The 17,356-nt window shown below is 34.1% G+C and overlaps 1 protein-coding gene across 1 annotated transcript in view; it reads right to left on the bottom strand.

The window, feature by feature from the left end:
* Positions 1-305: 305 nt before the first annotated feature.
* Positions 306-17,356, bottom strand: part of MND1 (meiotic nuclear divisions 1) — a 49,557-nt gene continuing 32,506 nt past the window's right edge. The window contains exons 5-8 of the mRNA XM_033134807.1: positions 14,773-14,847; positions 11,968-12,082; positions 5,328-5,372; positions 306-642 (exon numbers count right to left, since the gene is read on the bottom strand). Of these exons, the coding sequence (XP_032990698.1) occupies positions 536-642; positions 5,328-5,372; positions 11,968-12,082; positions 14,773-14,847 (342 nt within the window). The 3' untranslated portion in view covers positions 306-535. The remainder of the gene's footprint in view (positions 643-5,327; positions 5,373-11,967; positions 12,083-14,772; positions 14,848-17,356) is intronic.

Here is a 17,356-nt window from a genome sequence, read left to right as displayed (position 1 = left end):
TCATGTCTGAGGAATTAATACCCAACTCTAAATTTGAGGAACAGCAACTTTCTGTGTTTTTTTGTGCGAAATTTGCAAAGATGATACGGTATACTGAGAATTAATCACACGCATTTTCTACTAAAATGAGAAATAGTAAAGCAGCCATTAGGGTTTTAAAGGTTATTTCCCAGTCTGTGTGAGTGTATGTGTATAATGGAGCCTTCAAATATACTCTTAGTTCTTAACATTTAACATTTGAATGGAACTAAAAAATGTCATCATGATGGCTCTGATTTCTAAAAAGTTATTTGTAAACCTAACTTAGGTGGATGGCTTTACTTGCACTATCCTACTTTGATGAGCACTGTACGAATATGGCTATCCTGCTTTCAAGCAATCGCAAAGAGTGAAAAACATCTACACCTTTTACTTTATTTAAAATTAATAAAATGATAATCAGTTACAGGTAAATGACAACTTAGTACAATTGGTTCCATAATATAAAAATTTACATATTCACAAGCACGTAGATCCTTTACCAACATCAAATATTTTAGTCAATGTAGTCAAAGTCTTCTGGAATTCCAAAATTTTTATCAATTTTATTTTCTTCAAACCCAAATTTTCTTTTGGCCCAAGATTTTATTGCAAATATGTTATCTATAAAGAAAATGAGAAATATTTTTGAGAATTCAAAACACAATCATAAAACATTTCAAGTATAATTATATCTATTGCTTTTACTTCTATTACTTTCAGAAGTATCAAAATAAGGAGTTTTCTGTAATTTCAAGAGTAATGGCAATTAATTTCAGAAGAAAATATATAATGTGTATTTTGAATAAACAGATCTCATATTTAAGAATTCAGTAAATTAGCTGCCACTAAAGAATATGTGACTTCAGAATAATCCAAAGACAGTGAAACGCTAATGGGTGCCTCGTGCCCATTTCCACAGCAGAGGCCAGGACCCTGTTACCTCAGGAATTCGAGTTTCTTCTGTTCCCAAAGGGAGCACAGTCTCTCCAGACCCTCTTTCCTCCCTGACAGAGAGTAATGGCTTCCAGACAATCAGGTCAGCGTGAGGGAGACAGGGTGAGGAGGAGGGAAAGGGTTCCTCTAAGATAGGAATAACGGTACCCTCAGTGTCCTCTAGGGGGAATTTAAAATGCATTTTACCACTGAAAAAGTGTTATATCTTCTTAAAAGAATTTATCCCAAGGAAATAAAACAAACTGTGTACAAAGATATATGGACGGATCTTCATCCCAGTATAGAAAATAAAAGCAATCTAAATGTCTGATCACCTGTGAGGGTGTCTAAGCACAGGTGTGACAGATGCAGCCAATCCCCACGTGCTTCCTGGTTGCACGGGAAGCGGGTGGATGGGAATAACGGTGTGTTTTCTTGTTTTAACTTGACACATTTTCTTTAATGAACTTATACCACCTTTACAACGAACACGTATTATAAATACAGAAAAATAATGATACAAATGCTCTGGTTCAGAGTATTCTATAAATGTTAAGCATTGTATTAGTAGTGATCACGAAGTAAAAGGGTTAAAATTAAAAAAAGGGTTCTTTTGGAGTGTTAAGTGCCGAAGTGTGTCACCTCCCCCAAATTCATAGGTTGCAGTCCTAACCGCCAGATTTGGAAACTGGATCTTTAAAGAGGTGATTAAGTTCAAATGATCCATTAGAGTGGGCCCTAATCCAATCTGACTGGAGTCCTTATAAGAAAGGGAACTGTGGACACACTGAGACTTCAGGGTCGTGAATAGGAAAGACCATGTGGGGACACAGGAGAAGGGGGCATGTACAAGCCAAAGAGAGAGAAGTCTCAAAAGAAACCAAACTTGCTGACATCTTGATTTTGAACTTCCAGCCTCCAGAACTGTGAGAAAATAAATATCATTTGTTTAAGCCACCCAGTCTGAAGTACTTGGTTATGGTATCCTTAGCAAATTAGCATATGGAGTTTGATCACTTTTTAAAATATTGTTTTAAGAAATTTAATTCCAGGTTATCAAATAATGAAATTGATTTCTAAGGTTAATACTAATACATCAAATACAATGTTAAAAAATATCCTCTTATGTAACTTTACTAACAATTGTCACCCCAATAAACTTTAATTAAAAAAATCCTCAATTTCTTTCAATTAAAATGAGACGGAATATCAGTAGATATTAAATAAATCTTTACTTTTTAAAACAATCTAAAACAACTGTTTACTTTTCTTAAGGACCTATGCAAGAATAATAAATACTACTACCATGTAGTGCTCCAGAATGATCGGTTTAGTTTTACCAGTGTCTGTACAACCCACCCATTCTTGTCAAGCACAGCCAAACACTTATAGAGGGCCCACTGCTACCTAAGACAGGTATTAAGTGTATTACAGGTATTCCAGAACATGAAGAGACTATGCCTTCAAGTTTGCCACAAGAATAGAGAGAGAAAAATCAATTTATTACTAAACAATTCCAAAGTGATATGTATGTTAGAGAGAAAAGATCAAGTATTATGTGTACAGCTTTCAAAACAGGCTCTAAGAGTACCGAAAGATTTCCAGGAAACGAGAGAACAGATGCAAGTTTGAAAGTAGGAAGTTTGGAGAAATAAACTTCAAGCCCGGATCAGGAGAGAAGATTATGAGGTACCACAGTAAGGCGGTAGCCTCTACAGGAAGGAGTTCTGATTCAGACAAGGAGGAAAACCATTTTATTACAAACCTTCTCTCATTAAAAACAAATAAAAGAACAAATAAGAGCCTCTCCACAACAATGCTGAATGGACCAATTCAAAAAGACTCCACTGAACAAGTCCTTGGGACACTGCATGTCTGCCTTTCAGACAATGTTACCCACAATCGTGATAGTTCATTCATTCCCTGTCAAATAATTTTTCTATTCTGTGGAAATTTTTATAAATGGATAAAAAAATAATTTTTTTTTTGTTTTGTAAAGAAAGAGCCTTCAGACTGGCAGAATCCCTGTGAATTAGTATGGTGGCCTATCCACGATATAACACAGAGGAATAGGATGGGCATATCATATGCATGTGTGTATAGTAGGGCCTCACAGTATCTATTCTCCACTCACTCATCAAAATGCCTGTCATACAGTCACACAAAGTCCACTATCTTAATTATTAAGCAAGGAGTTATATAATTTGTTAAATCACATTTAAAGTGTATTTACTGTCCCAAAACATTTAGTTGTGGTATTTCTAGTTATATTTATACCTGAGGTAATCTCTCATTCTATAAAACTGAAATACTGAATTGCTGAACAGTAAATATTCTCAATTCTAGATATGTTCTAGGGACTTTTTTAAGTAAAAAGAAACCAAACCTTAACTAATAATTACATAACAAGCTTTAGTTAGAAGAATTACCGATTTTTTTGTTTGTTTGTTTTGAAGACTGGGAGATTTTCTGAGGCATAATTTGTTTCAACTCCATTATCTTTTCATAATACTTTTATGTTGGAAGCAGCAAGTTGCAACCTCAAATGAAAATATGGTTCTTCACAGCTGTTTCTGCTGTTCTAAAAATATCTTCCTTCCTACATGATTTTAAAAGTTCCAAGTTCTTTCTCAGCTAATAACATGGGGGGGGGGGGAAGTTGTTCAAAATTCTTTGAAATTATAATTTTGGAAGTTTATGATCAACTGGAAAACATGAAAGGATTTTTTTAAGAGGAGAAAGGGAAAAGGGGAGTATTTGTTTATCTGTTTGTCTAATGTTGTGTTAAAGGGCTTACCAACTGTCTTATTTAATCCTCCCAAAATGTGAGATAGAATACTATCCACACTGAGCAGACGAGGGAGCAGGTTCAGAGTTCAAGAAGTCACAGAGCAAATAAGCACAACCTAGATTCCTTCCGAAGTGAGGTTAACCCACCATATATACACAGGCTGCCTGCTGCTACTGTTTGCTGAGCACGATTGGGGGAAATTACATTGTGACTCTTGTCTTACCTTTAATCTAAAAATCCACTTGCTTTTTTCTCACTCAAAATTTTGTATTTCTCAAATCCATAGGATAGCACTGTATTTATTATTTATTTATACTTTATTGGAAACACAATTCCATTATTTTCTTTAATGTTAGTGTGGTGTTTTTATCCCACTCTGTTCTTATCACTAAAGTATTATATTATTTAGAAAGTGACTGTAATAAGTAAGACTGCAATTTTATAGGAACCAAAGGCCGATAACATTGATTCTATCCATCTACTTAATTCTAAAATAGACCAGAAAAACTGATTCTAAACTTTCTGTGAAATACAAAGGTTGGAACATGGAGTCAGGGAAACCTTGCTCAAATCTCTGTTTTCCAGTGACTAATCACCTTTGACTTAAGGCATTCACTTTAAGCTTTATGATCTCTGTGTTAATGTAATCTTATCCATCCTCTCCCACAGAAACAGAATGAGGATGAGTAATAGGTGTGATCACATTATAAACTCTTACCAGGATGGAACAGTTCAATTATTATTATTTCATAATTAAATACTGTAAAAAATCAGTGTAATTTTCAGATAGGTTTTAACAATACTAATTATACATCTATATAATTCACAGCAATCATTATTTTTAGTAACTTTCTTCTAAATTTTGAGATACATAGATAATGCCTTATTAATTCACATTTCTTAGAATCTCTCTGCTATAGACCAGAGGGTATATCCATTGGCAAATGGATTAACGAGGCATTTATAGGAAGGCAGGCATACAGAGAAGACAGTATCATGTAATGGGTAAGATCTTGTACTCTGGAATGAGAAAAGCTGGATTCTAATTCCTGCTCCACTGCCTAGCACCTGTGTGACCCGGGGCTCATGGGGGCCTCAATTTCATCTCTAAAATTAGGGATAATAATCCTATCTACCTCACAGGATTGTTGTACAGATAAAATGAGAATGCATCATAGACACTTTTTACAATGCCTGGCTTATGGTCAGACCTCAACAAATGTTAGCTGTTATTATTAGCCAGAAGACAAATCTTTAGGATTCCATGAAACTCTTTAAGTTGTATGAAGGTTAAGTGATCAGCCCAAGTGACTTGTCTAGGAAAAGTTACACTAAAATTAAACTGGAAGCAATCACTGGTTTTTCAAAAAACCTTACACTTTACAAAATGACTCCTAATAAGATTTTTAAAAATAACTTTAAGTAACTAAAATGATTTAATATATAAAAACCTGTTTAATACATACATTTCCAGAAATGTCTTTTCTTGAACAAAACTAGGCACAATAGCTTTTGCATTTCACATCATAATAAGAGTGGACGAAGCTTAACTATAGTTTAGCAGTGCCATTGTAATACATACCAGTCCATCTGTTAGCAGCTTCTTTGGCTATTTTATTTGCTTGACCTGGAAAAAAAACATATCCATAACCATCTTTATCTGTCTATAAATCCTTTTTCGTATATGAACAAAGGTTATACAAATAAAATGTCTATGGAAAAAAGCTCAGTGACATATTTTATCTCACAAACCTGCTTAACTTCCGATGGTAATTTTAGATAGTTGTAGTTATGTTAGTCATTAATAGAAGGTCACAGTGAACAATTTCCCTTTCCTAAATGCCCATTATTATTGTACTCCTCCTTTAAAGACAACATGTAAATTTAACTGAGATGTATTGCTCAAACAATTTACAACATCAAAAGAGGATAAAATAATTTAAGTTTAATGGTAAGAATTTTAGTGCACGGATATATATCAGATCACAATAAATGTGACTTTAAAACAATTTCCAATGGTCATATAGTGGCCCTGTAGGAGGAAATATTTCCTTTATATTTAATTATACACCTGGCTATTAAATATGTCTATCTTGATATGTCTTTCAAGTTAATCTACACAGCATATAACAATGCCATGATCAACTGGGCATAAATATTATTTATAATGATGGCATTTATTGAAAGATAATTTATATAGCACAGAATTCACCATATGATAGTGTACAATCCAGTGGTTTTAGTAAATTCACATGGTTGTACAACCATCACCACAGAATTCCAGAACATTCTCATCATCCAAAAGGAAATTCCGTACCCATTAGCAGTCACTCCACATTCTCCCTGCTCCCAGCCCCAAGAGAGCACTTACCTACTTTTCATCCCTATAGATTTCTTTGTTCTGGACAGTTCATATAAATGAAACCATACAATATGTGTCTGGCTTCTCTGACTTAGCACAATGTTTTCAAGTTTCATCCATGTTGCAATATATATCACTACTTCATTCCTTTTTATTGCCAAATAATATTCTATTGTGTGGATATGCAACATTTTTGTCTAATCATTCATCAGTTTTTGGATATTTGGGTTGTTTGTAATATGAACAGTTTAATTATTTTTGTGTGAACTTGTTTTCAATTTGGGTACACACCTAGAAGTGGAATTGCCGGCTCAAGTGGTAATTCTACATACAACATTTTTGGGAACGAATAAATTGTTTTTAAAAGTGGCTGCATTTTTTAACAGTTCCCCCACCCAGCAATCTAAGAGTTCCAATTTCTCCACATCCTCACCAACAACTATTTCCCATTCTTTTTTATTCTAGCCATCCTAATGGTGTGAAGTGGTATCTCATTGTGGTTTGGATTTGTATTTCCCTAATGACTTAAGATGTTGGACTTCCTGTCATATGCCTAATGGCTATTTGTATATTTTCCTTGAGAAAGAAAAAATGTCTATTTAAGTCCTTTGCCCATGTTTAAATTGGGTTTGTTTTTTTTTATTGTTGAGTTGCAAGATTTTTAAAATACATATATTTTGATGGACACTCAGGTTGCCTCTGTATCTTGGCTATTTTAAGTGGAGTAAGTCAGACAGAGAAAGACAAATACCATATGATTTCACTTACACAAGAATCTAAAGAGCAAAATAAACATACAAAACAGAAACGAACTCATAGATACAGAGAACATTTTGATGGTTGCCAGCTGGGAGGGGGGTGGGGATGACTGAAAAAGAGGACAAGATTAAGAAGTACAAATTGGTAGTAACAAAATAGTCATGGGGCTATAAAGCACAGCATAAGGAATATGGTCAATAATATTGTAATATCTAGTAATGGTATCAGGTGGGTACTAGATTTATCAGGGTGATCACTTCGTAAGTTATATAAATGTCTAACACTATGTGGTAAACCTAAAACTGATATAATATTGCATGTCAATTTGAACTGAAAAATAAAACAATTATTTAAAACATATATATACATATATATTTTAAATATTGGAGACTTGTCAGATATAGGATTTGCAAGTATTTTCTCCCATTCTGTGGGTTTTCCTTTCACTTTCTTGATAATGTACTTTGACACAAAAAAAAAAGTGGTAAATTTTGATGAGTCAAATTTATCTCTATTTTCTTTGATGGCTTGAGCTTTCGGTGTCATATCTAAGAAATTGTTCCCTAATCCAAGGATACACCTATGTTTTGCCCTAAGTGTTTTACAGTTTTAGCTTCTACATTTAGGTCTTTGATCTAGTTAATTTTTTAACTATGGTATGAGGTAGAAGTCCAGGTTGATTCATTTGTATGTGGATAACCAGTTGTGCCCAGCACGACTAGATGAAAACGCGATTCATTCCTGATTAAATGGCACCCTTGTTGAAAACCGACTGAGTTGACTTCTGGACTCTCAATTCTATTGCATTAACCTCAATATCTATTTTTATACAAGTACCACACTATCTAGATTACTGTAGCGTGGTAGTAAGTTTTGAAATTGGGAAATCTGAGCCTTCCAGCTTTGTTGTTCTTTTTCAAGATTCTTTTGGCAATTCTGGGTCCCTTGCATTTTCGTATGAATTTTAGGATCAACACATCAACTTCTAAAAAAAAAGTTGGAATTTCAATAGATTTTACATTGAGTCTGAAGATCAATTTAGGGAGTATTTCCACCTTAACAACATTAAGTCTTCTAATTCGAGATCATAGGATGTCTTTCTATTTAAATAGGCCTTTAATTACATTCACTGTTTTGTAGTGTTCAGTATGTCTTGCACTTCTTTGATTAATTTTATTCCTAGATATTTTATTGATTTTGCTATCATAATGGAATTTTTACTTAACTTCATTTTCAGAGTGTTCATTTTTAGTATATAAAATACAGGTGATTTTTGTATATTGATTTTGTATCCTGCAACCTGCTGACCTCATTTACTAGCGCTAACAGATTTTTTGGGGCGTAGTTTGTTTATGGCTATGTATCTAAGATCATGTCAGCTACAAATATAGTTTTACTTTTTCCTTTTCAACATAGATGCCATTTATTTCTCTTTCTTGCCTGCCTAAATGCCCTGGCTTGAACTTCCAATGTAATGGTGAATAGAAGTGAGAGTGGACATTCTTTGGGAAAGCATACAGCCTTTCGCCCTTCAATACAATGTTAGCTGTGGATTTTTTTGTAGATGTCATTTTATTAGATTGGGAAAGCTCACATCTATTCCTAGTTTGCTGAGTGGTTTTATCATGAAAGGGTGTTGGATTTCGTCAAATACTTCTTCTTTGTCTATTGAGACTTCATGTGGGGTCCTTCCACCTTTATTCTACAAATGTATTTGACTGATTTTTGTATGTTGAACCAATCTTGCATGCTTGGGATAAATGTCAGTTGATCAGGGTGTATAATCCTTTTCGTATACCACTGGATCTGATTTGCTAGTATTTTGTTGAGAATTCTTACATCTATATTCGTAAGCAATATTTACCTATAGTTTTCTTATGATGTCTTTGTCTTGTTTTGGTATCAGGGTAATACTGACTTTAAAAAATGAGTTTTCTAATTTTTTTTTCTTTACAAGTGTTAATTCTTCTTTAAACTGGTAGAGTTCTCCCAATTCTACAGCCCCACTGTAGACTGGGTTTTTCATTGCAAGAAATGTTTTGATTTCTAATTCAATCTCTTTACATGTTATAGGTCTATTTACATACTCTATTTGTGCTTGGGACAATTTTGGTAGTTTGTGTCTTTCTGGGAATTTGTAAATTTCATCTAGCTTATCAAATTTATTGAAATACAAGTGCTCATACATTCCCTTACAATCCATTATTTTCTGTAAGGTTGGTAATAATGTTCCCTGTTTCATTTCCAATTTTAGTAATTTGAATCTTCCTTTTTTCTTGGTGAGTCTAGATGAAAGTTTGTCAATTTTGTTGATCTGCTTAAAGAACCAACTTTTGGTTTCTCTTGTTTTTCAAATCTCTATTACTCTTATTTCTTCTCTATTCATTATATTTACTTCCTTCTGCTTGCTCTTCTTTTTCTAGTTTCTTAAGGTGGAAGACTAGGTTATTGATTTGAGAGTTTTCTCTCTATATTTTTTAACTTAGGCATTAAAATGTTAATAAATTTCCCACCAAGTCATGCCTTCATTATATTCCAGTGTGTGTTGGGCCATTTTCAACACTCAGCTAGGCAATTTACAACTCTGCCTTAGCCTTCATTTCCTGCTTGCATGGGTATGAAGGTCAGCTAGAGGTGGGAGATTAGGACCTTCTCAGGTCTTTCCTGAGAGTGTGCACAGGCCTATGCATGCATGTGGCTTTCTAGATTTCCAGGAACATGTTGCTTTTCAAGGCATCTATGAACATCTCTTTCAGCCTTTCCTGTTAAGCTTTTCAGTTAGTCTACTGTTTGCCTTAACTGTTATTCATCACCTAAGATAGCTGCAAAGTTAAAACTCTTACCTGTAATTGTTTTACACACATACTCCCCAGGGGAGAGGCTGTTAGCACTGGACATACTCCAAGCCAGGTCAAATAAAGACAACCCTTTCTATTGGTGGCTTTCAAAGAACCACCAGGGACATCAAATAATGACAATTCTTTGGGAATGAGGGTTTTAAAGAGATGCAGTTCCATTCTGCTCCCTGATACCAGGAATGCAGGGCTGTTATTTTTCAAGGCTGGAGAGTATGGGTTTATTAAAGGGCAAGTTAAAATACCACAAGTTAAAACACTACAAAACACCTATTTTTGCTGAGATTCAGCCATTTTTCTTGAACAGGAAAATCTTTGGTTTGTTTCTACAATTCTGGAAAAAGTGTGACAATTTTTGCCAGCTCTCATGGAAGGGTAAATTTTCAGAGTCCTTACTCGACCATTTTAACTGCCATTCTGGCATTTATTTCTAAGAAAATTTCTTAAGTGTTTCTAAGATTTACTTTCAAGTATTTCTGTGGGAATTCAATTTTTACTATAATTTATTTGTTCTGTTCTCAAGTAATGGTCACAGCAGTTAAAATTAACATTTATTTATTTATTTTTTAAATTTATTGGGGTGACAATTGTTATTAAAAACATTTATTTTTTATAAATTATTGCTTTTACTGCTAACCTCTTGGATATTTGCAATTAATCTTGCTAATGATACTTGCTTACTGATATCAATAATTCAGCTGGCATAATGAAAAGTAAGTATTTCCTAGGAATTGAGATATAGTTAAGAGATAATACATAGCCATGTCTACAAGAACAAAAGGGTTATAGCTATTATGAGCAGAAAAACTGTTTAAAAATAAACCATGACAGAATTAAAGATAAGCTTAATTGTTGTAATCTGGGTGCTATACCCATGCTATTAAGAATCAAATCCTATTAAAAGCAACTTGTGAAACTCATAATGCTTTGATCAAGTATAATCTGCTCTGCAATAACACGATAGCCAAAATCTTATGAAATTCTTCATTACCAAAAAGCACATTTTAAAAACAATAATCTCATTGGGGAAAGGGGATTTGGGAGGAGTAGAGGTTAAAGTCTAAAAAAGTTCTCTAGATTCAGTGATAAAGAGATCACTGCCATTTACTACTTATATATTTAAATTTCTTGAATCTGTGGGTTATAGTTTTCATCAAACTTGAAAAAAAAATTAGCCTTTTATTTCTGATATTTATTGAATCTGATAGTTATTTCTTCAGATATTTTTCTGGCCTGGAAACCCTTCCTCCCCACCCAATATACACTCCTTTAGGCTACTCCAATCACACACATAGTAGGTCACTTGAAGTTGTCCTATGCTTCAGCTCTCTTTGAAAACCACCCTGGGTAATCACCTGAACTAGGGCCAATATGTGTCACCATCTAGGCTATGTGCTGCATGTGTGTGAGCTGTGCAACGCAGGGACCTGTCTATAAAATTAAGTTTAACTTTCGGTTACACTAACTGAACTGCTTAAAGTTTTTTAATTGTAAAGAATACTGCCAGGGATACCTTAATTGTAATCCAACTATTCTCAGGTTAATTTGAAAGTGCCAAATATTTTCAATTTCTCTCAAAGCTTTCAATCACATAGTATAATATCAGTTTTTCTAAAAGTTTCACTTGGTAAAGTTCCCTAAATGAAAAGACAGACTAAAACAGAAAACTGTGAAGAAAGTTATGCATATTTTCCTAATCAATTAAATACAGTTTCTTTTATAATATACTCTTTCCTTTCCGCAAATATTCACATTTCTATCTTTACATAAAAATATTAAAATTATTCAAAATGAAGCTTTAGGGGCTCTGATTTAAAAGTACGGCAAAATATCATCAATATATGCAAAAGGCAAGTCAATGCATAGACTGATTTTCTGCAACTTGCCAACTGCAGTATTTTTGGTGTCACTTTTCCTAGAAAATAATGGCGGATTTCTTTCTAGAACCAACGTACTTGGGGCCGGCTTAGCTCCGTCTCTGATTCTTCAGATTCCTAAGCTTATATTTTATGTCTTTATTTTTCTACCCCATCTACCCTCTTTACTCTTGAAATGCTTAATTTCAAAGTTGTCACTATTTAATGTTTCAACATGACGATTCCCTTACAGAAATATTAATGAAACATTAATACTATTAATAGCTTTATTTTCTCATATACATGAAGAATGGGTACCAGCCAACTAGAACTATAAAGTCTTTTTTTATTAGCAAAGTTAAAAATCGTCAAGATATGATACAAACTTACGTATTTCTTCCACAACTTGTGGGTCACATTCTTTGTATTTCTCTACTTCTGCCTTTAGCTGTTCCCTTTGTTGTCGAAGTGAAGAAAGCTCTTTTAGTAGCATGGTTCGCTCTTCCTACATACAAAAATAGTTCATGTACAATTAAGACAAACAAAATGCCATATGTTATAAGGCTATACATTTATAGACATTTTCATTTTATTTCTCATAGTTGATATGCATTAGGCTTTTGACAATATTTTATATACACATACATGTATATAAGAACAAACTTGATTCTCATTTTTTTCTGACCTCGCAAGCATCTTTTACATATATTGACTAAGTGAATGGGAATTAATAAGTAGAATGGGATGCTCATAAATAAATGTTACCAATTATGTATAAACTCAAAGACTATGTGATCATGTTAGGAAAAAAATTATACTGCCTCTTGGGTAGTTTCACAAGATTGTGTCTACATATATAAATAATATTTACGGTAACATCATCATATAATTTTCCTTAAAAGTGTTCTAGACGATTTTTCTACCATTAAGAATGAACAACCTTTAAAACTATTTAAAGATATCAGAAATAACAAAATTATAGCTTGTGGCCTCCCATCTTTTTCCTTTAAAACTAAAGAATACAGCTTTTAAACACAATATGATCCAATAAATGCCATTTGAAATTTCTAGCTATAGTTCTAACATGTAAAAGTCATAGTGCTATAGATATTCAATTCATATGTATGAAACCTGAAAAATAAGTCCAAACAAAAATCAAATATTAATACTAACAGAGGTTATGGCACAGGGTTATAGGATAAGTCTGAGGCAAAACCAAGTAGCTCATGCTGCTAATAACACTGTTTAAGGTTCCTTGCTAGCTTGTGTTTCTGAACTTGTATTTTTCTATTTTTTGCTTTCGCTCTTCTGTTTGGTTCCACAGCGAAGAAAGCTCTTTGTTAGCATTTGTACAAGTGAAAGCTTGTACAGGGCAACACGCCCTGAAGCAGCATAGTCCAACAGGACTCTGCAACAATAAAAACGTCCTAGATCTGTGTTCTCCAATGCAGAAAACAGCCACAAGTGGCTCCTGAGTACAGGAAATGTGGCTACTGGCACGGAGAAACGGAATGTAATTGTGTTTAATTTAAATGTAAATAGCCACAGATGATTAGTGTATTAGCACAGCTCAGGAGAGATTTTAAACTAACTACAGTATAAGATGGTCATAATTTGCCACCCACATCCGAATTATACATGCTCCACAATGAAGAATGAGAGGAGAAAAAGCTAATGAAGGTGGGAGAAGCAAAGTGGTGAATATCCGTGTCACAATGATAGTTCCAGAAACCCTGAAGTGGGAGCCACCTCAGACTATTACTAGCACTGACACATTTGCCAAATTATTTCACCTCTTTGTGCCTTCAGTTAACTCAAATGTAAAAATGGAGACAGTAGTAGTAACTACCTCCTTGGGCGGCTGGCAGGATTCAATAAATATACAAAATGTGCTTGGAACATTCCCTGCCTGACTCACAGTACGCAGAGTAGTTATGTTCGCTGTTTCTCCTTATCATCATCGCCAGCACCAGCTCCGTCGGCATCTTGGACAGTATCTAGTAGATGGGGGCTACGCACTTCTGAGAACTCCTGCCTGGGGAACTCAGGATGAACACTAGAGGTTATCCTTCTGAGGAGCCGTTCTGAACTACCATACTCTTCTGATAGCTGCAGGCATCCACTAGGTTTGCTACTGGTTTTTTCCTCATTGCAATGGTGCCAGTGGACTGGGTAACACTCCACAGACTGGCTGACAACTTGGAGGCATGGGTATGTCACCATTAGTTGAAAGTTCTTCTGTATGTTATTGCCAATGTTAAAGAAAGAAAAGGAGGATCAAATAAAGGAGGAGTAATTGTTAGTATCAATTGAAGAAGAAATCTAACAGCTTCAGGTGATGCCCAGAGCTTACCTTCCCTTGAATATTCTTCAGAAATCACCATTCTCCAATTCCTATCTGTGAATGTGCTGACTATTTGCATGAAAGAAGGTATGTGAAATAACTTTGAAAAGTATAAAACCACTATAAATCTGTGATATATTCTTTTCTACACTGTTTTTTAGTCTCTTTCACAATCAAGTGGCACAGATAGGGGCCTAGACAGAATGCTTAGTAGTTCCTGTTGATCTTCAATATTTTCTCAAGTCATCGATTCATACCTGAGATAATGATGAAACTAGAAAGGACAGTGATTTTTAAAAACACCTAACATAACACTATTGAAAACACTGCACTTTGAAAAATAAAATAGTAGGTTAACGTTCACTTAAATAATTTAGAGATATTACAAGGCTACAGGATAGACAATACATTGATGGTTTTCAATTTGTTCTGTGCCAAGACTTCAAAACCATGACTTTTAAGAATGTACATAAACATTTATATAGGGCTTACCTTGTGCCAGGTTCTCTTCTAAGTGCTTTGCCAATATTAGCGTAATCCACACAATAACCAAATGAGGTAGATTTTATTATTCCCTATTTTACAACTGAGAAAAGAGAGTTTAGGCGACTTCCCAAGCCAGGCAGTCTGGCTCCCAAGTTCATGCTTCTATGCTGTGCTGCCATATACACAGTACAATAATAATAAATCTCAATTTACAATTAGTGAATCCTACCAGGTCAAATGTTCATGTCCTTTCCTGAGCTCCCTTCTCTTCCGGTGGGAATGGCATACTCCTCACAGGAAATTCTATGTCCTTATTCTTCTGTTTAGAATTGACATTATTAAAGAATCTACAGACACAAACTTACCGTTTCATGTCGGCCAATTTTAGCTTTCTCGATGCTTTTCTGAAGGTTTGCATGCTTTTGGTTTCCCTCAGATAACTAGAGAATTAAAACAAATAAAATGGCTTGCTAAGATAAACTTACTAAACATAAAGTTTATGAGTCAAAAAGACAAAATGAGATTTGTCTTCAATCCAAGTCAACGTAACAAAAAGGTCAAAGATGACACTGGGAAGTAACTTCTCAAATTTAAAAAAATTAAGTACCGTAACTTATTAGGGCAGACTGAAAAAAAAAAGTTTAAAACTATTTCTTCCTATCCTATGCAGAAAAATGAATAATACACTTTCAATCTTTATTCTAGTCTTCATTTATCAGATTCCCTACCCCCATCCCAAAAAACTTGAGGTATACGATTTAAAAATTGACTTTGAAAATTCAAAATCTGTTCTATATAAATTCTTTTCAAATTTCACTTTGCTTCTGACTAGCCTTTTCAAAACACCCTAGACTGTTTCTTATATACTTGCAGTATAGTGACCTGTTTCACTAACACAGAGTCAAAAATGTATGCATAATTTATTATTCTTAAATAAGGTACTTCATGAGGAATTGATACTTTATATACTAAGTTCTCAGAGAAGAAAAAAAATCTATTAGCCTGTGGCCAATTTTATGCATGCTGTATGCACCTTAAAAGTGATCAACGTAAACATTTTACTGAGCTTAGAAAGTGGTAAATTATATGTGGAAATGGATTAAATAATACCAGCATAAAGAGACCACAGATATAGAATATTCATTAGCATGTGACTGCCCCCCCCAAAAGGACTGGTTAATGTCAGAATATTGCCACCCCTTCTTAATTTTTTAAATCTGACATGGGCCCATGACTAAATATATAATCACAGGAAATTCCCAATACTAAATTCTCCACCACATCAATTGCTATACACTAGTCAGAAATGTCAGTTTCACTTGATTGGGTAAGGGCCTTCTTAAAATATATTCCTTACCAGAGGGTAATGGTAGATGAGGGTAAAGGGGATTAAATATATGGCGATAGAAGGAGAACTGACTCATGGTGGTGAACACACAATGTGATTTATATAGAGGATGTAATACAGAATTGTATACCTGAAATTTATGTAACTTTACTAACTGTCACCCCAATAAACTTAAAAATATATATGTATATATGTATATAAATGTATAAATATATATGTATATATGTATATAAATATGTATATACATATATGTGTGTATATATGTATATAAATGTATACATATTATATAAATATATGTATATATATTTAATATATATATATTCCACCCCTCCCTCATTCGTGTTTATGATAAATAATAATGATTGGATGAATGATTTCTTTTGGCTGATTGTATGAAACTGACCTATCACAATATGACCTAGTTATATGCAAAGGGTGAATAATATACTCAGGAGCTCTTTTTTTGCTTAAAAATCAAAAACAGCATCTTGAAAAAGTTGGTAGTTTTACCCTAGCTTTAGGAAGTCTCCCACTTCTCAATATGCATGACGGGAACATCATCAGCCATCTCCTAATGGTTGTCTCATCACTGATTCTAATCCACAGCGCAAACAAGATCCACCTCTGATGCCAAGACACCACCCCAAACCAGTTATACCTCTTCCTGACAGTAATTATCTTCCTAAGTTAAAAAACAAAAAACTTCTGTAGATTTAAGAGCCAAAATAAGCACTAAAGCCCTAAATTTAGCAAGGAGATGGAGTTCTTTAAACAAGGGTTCCCATTTATAAAGTAACACTATGTTTACAAAGTTAATATTCCACCCTGAAGGATCCACGTGAAATAATTAATAAGTGTATGTAATATTTAAATTCAAGAATAGAGACTTTTCCAATGAAAAAACACACATACATGTTCGCATAACATTTTTTCATTAAAAATGTTTTTAAGGGGCAGCAGGATGGCTCAGTTGGTTAGAGCGAGAGCTCTTAACAACAAGGCTGCCGGTTCAATTCCCACATCAGATGGTGGGCTGTGCCCCCTGCAATTAAAGATTGAAAACAGCGACTGGACTTGGACCTGAGCTGCGCCCTCCACAACTAGATTGAAGGACACCGACTTGGAGCTGACAGGTCCTGGAGAAACACACTGTTCCCCAATATTCCCAAAAAAAATTTTTTTAAAGTGTTTAAAATAACTAAATAGGTAGATGTTATCCAAAAATTTAATAATTATATAAAAATAAGCCAATAATTAACGGATAAATATCTCAATTATATTAACCAAGTGTCTTCCAGGTAGGTATTGTATGTCTGCTTGTAATTATTTACAACTTAAAAGCATTTGAAAGACAGCTAATTCAGCAATTCCTTAACTCCGAAAATAATCTTATGTATTTTAAATGTAATTTCATGATTTGTCATTTTTAGTTTCTTGGTAATGGAGGGAGGCACAATCTAAACGATGTTATCAAAAGAGAAGTTTCTGCTGATTATCCTAAGTACTGACACAGTCTGGTTCAGCTCAACAGTGAAGTATTCTTGGCTCTCTGTTTAATTCCTAAAATCTCAACTACTGGAAACAATGAAAGCAACTCTTGT

Source organism: Rhinolophus ferrumequinum, chromosome 18 (assembly GCF_004115265.2).
Source record: "Rhinolophus ferrumequinum isolate MPI-CBG mRhiFer1 chromosome 18, mRhiFer1_v1.p, whole genome shotgun sequence".
Taxonomy (NCBI): Eukaryota; Metazoa; Chordata; class Mammalia; order Chiroptera; family Rhinolophidae; genus Rhinolophus; species Rhinolophus ferrumequinum.
This window is presented reverse-complemented; position numbering and strand designations above follow the sequence as displayed.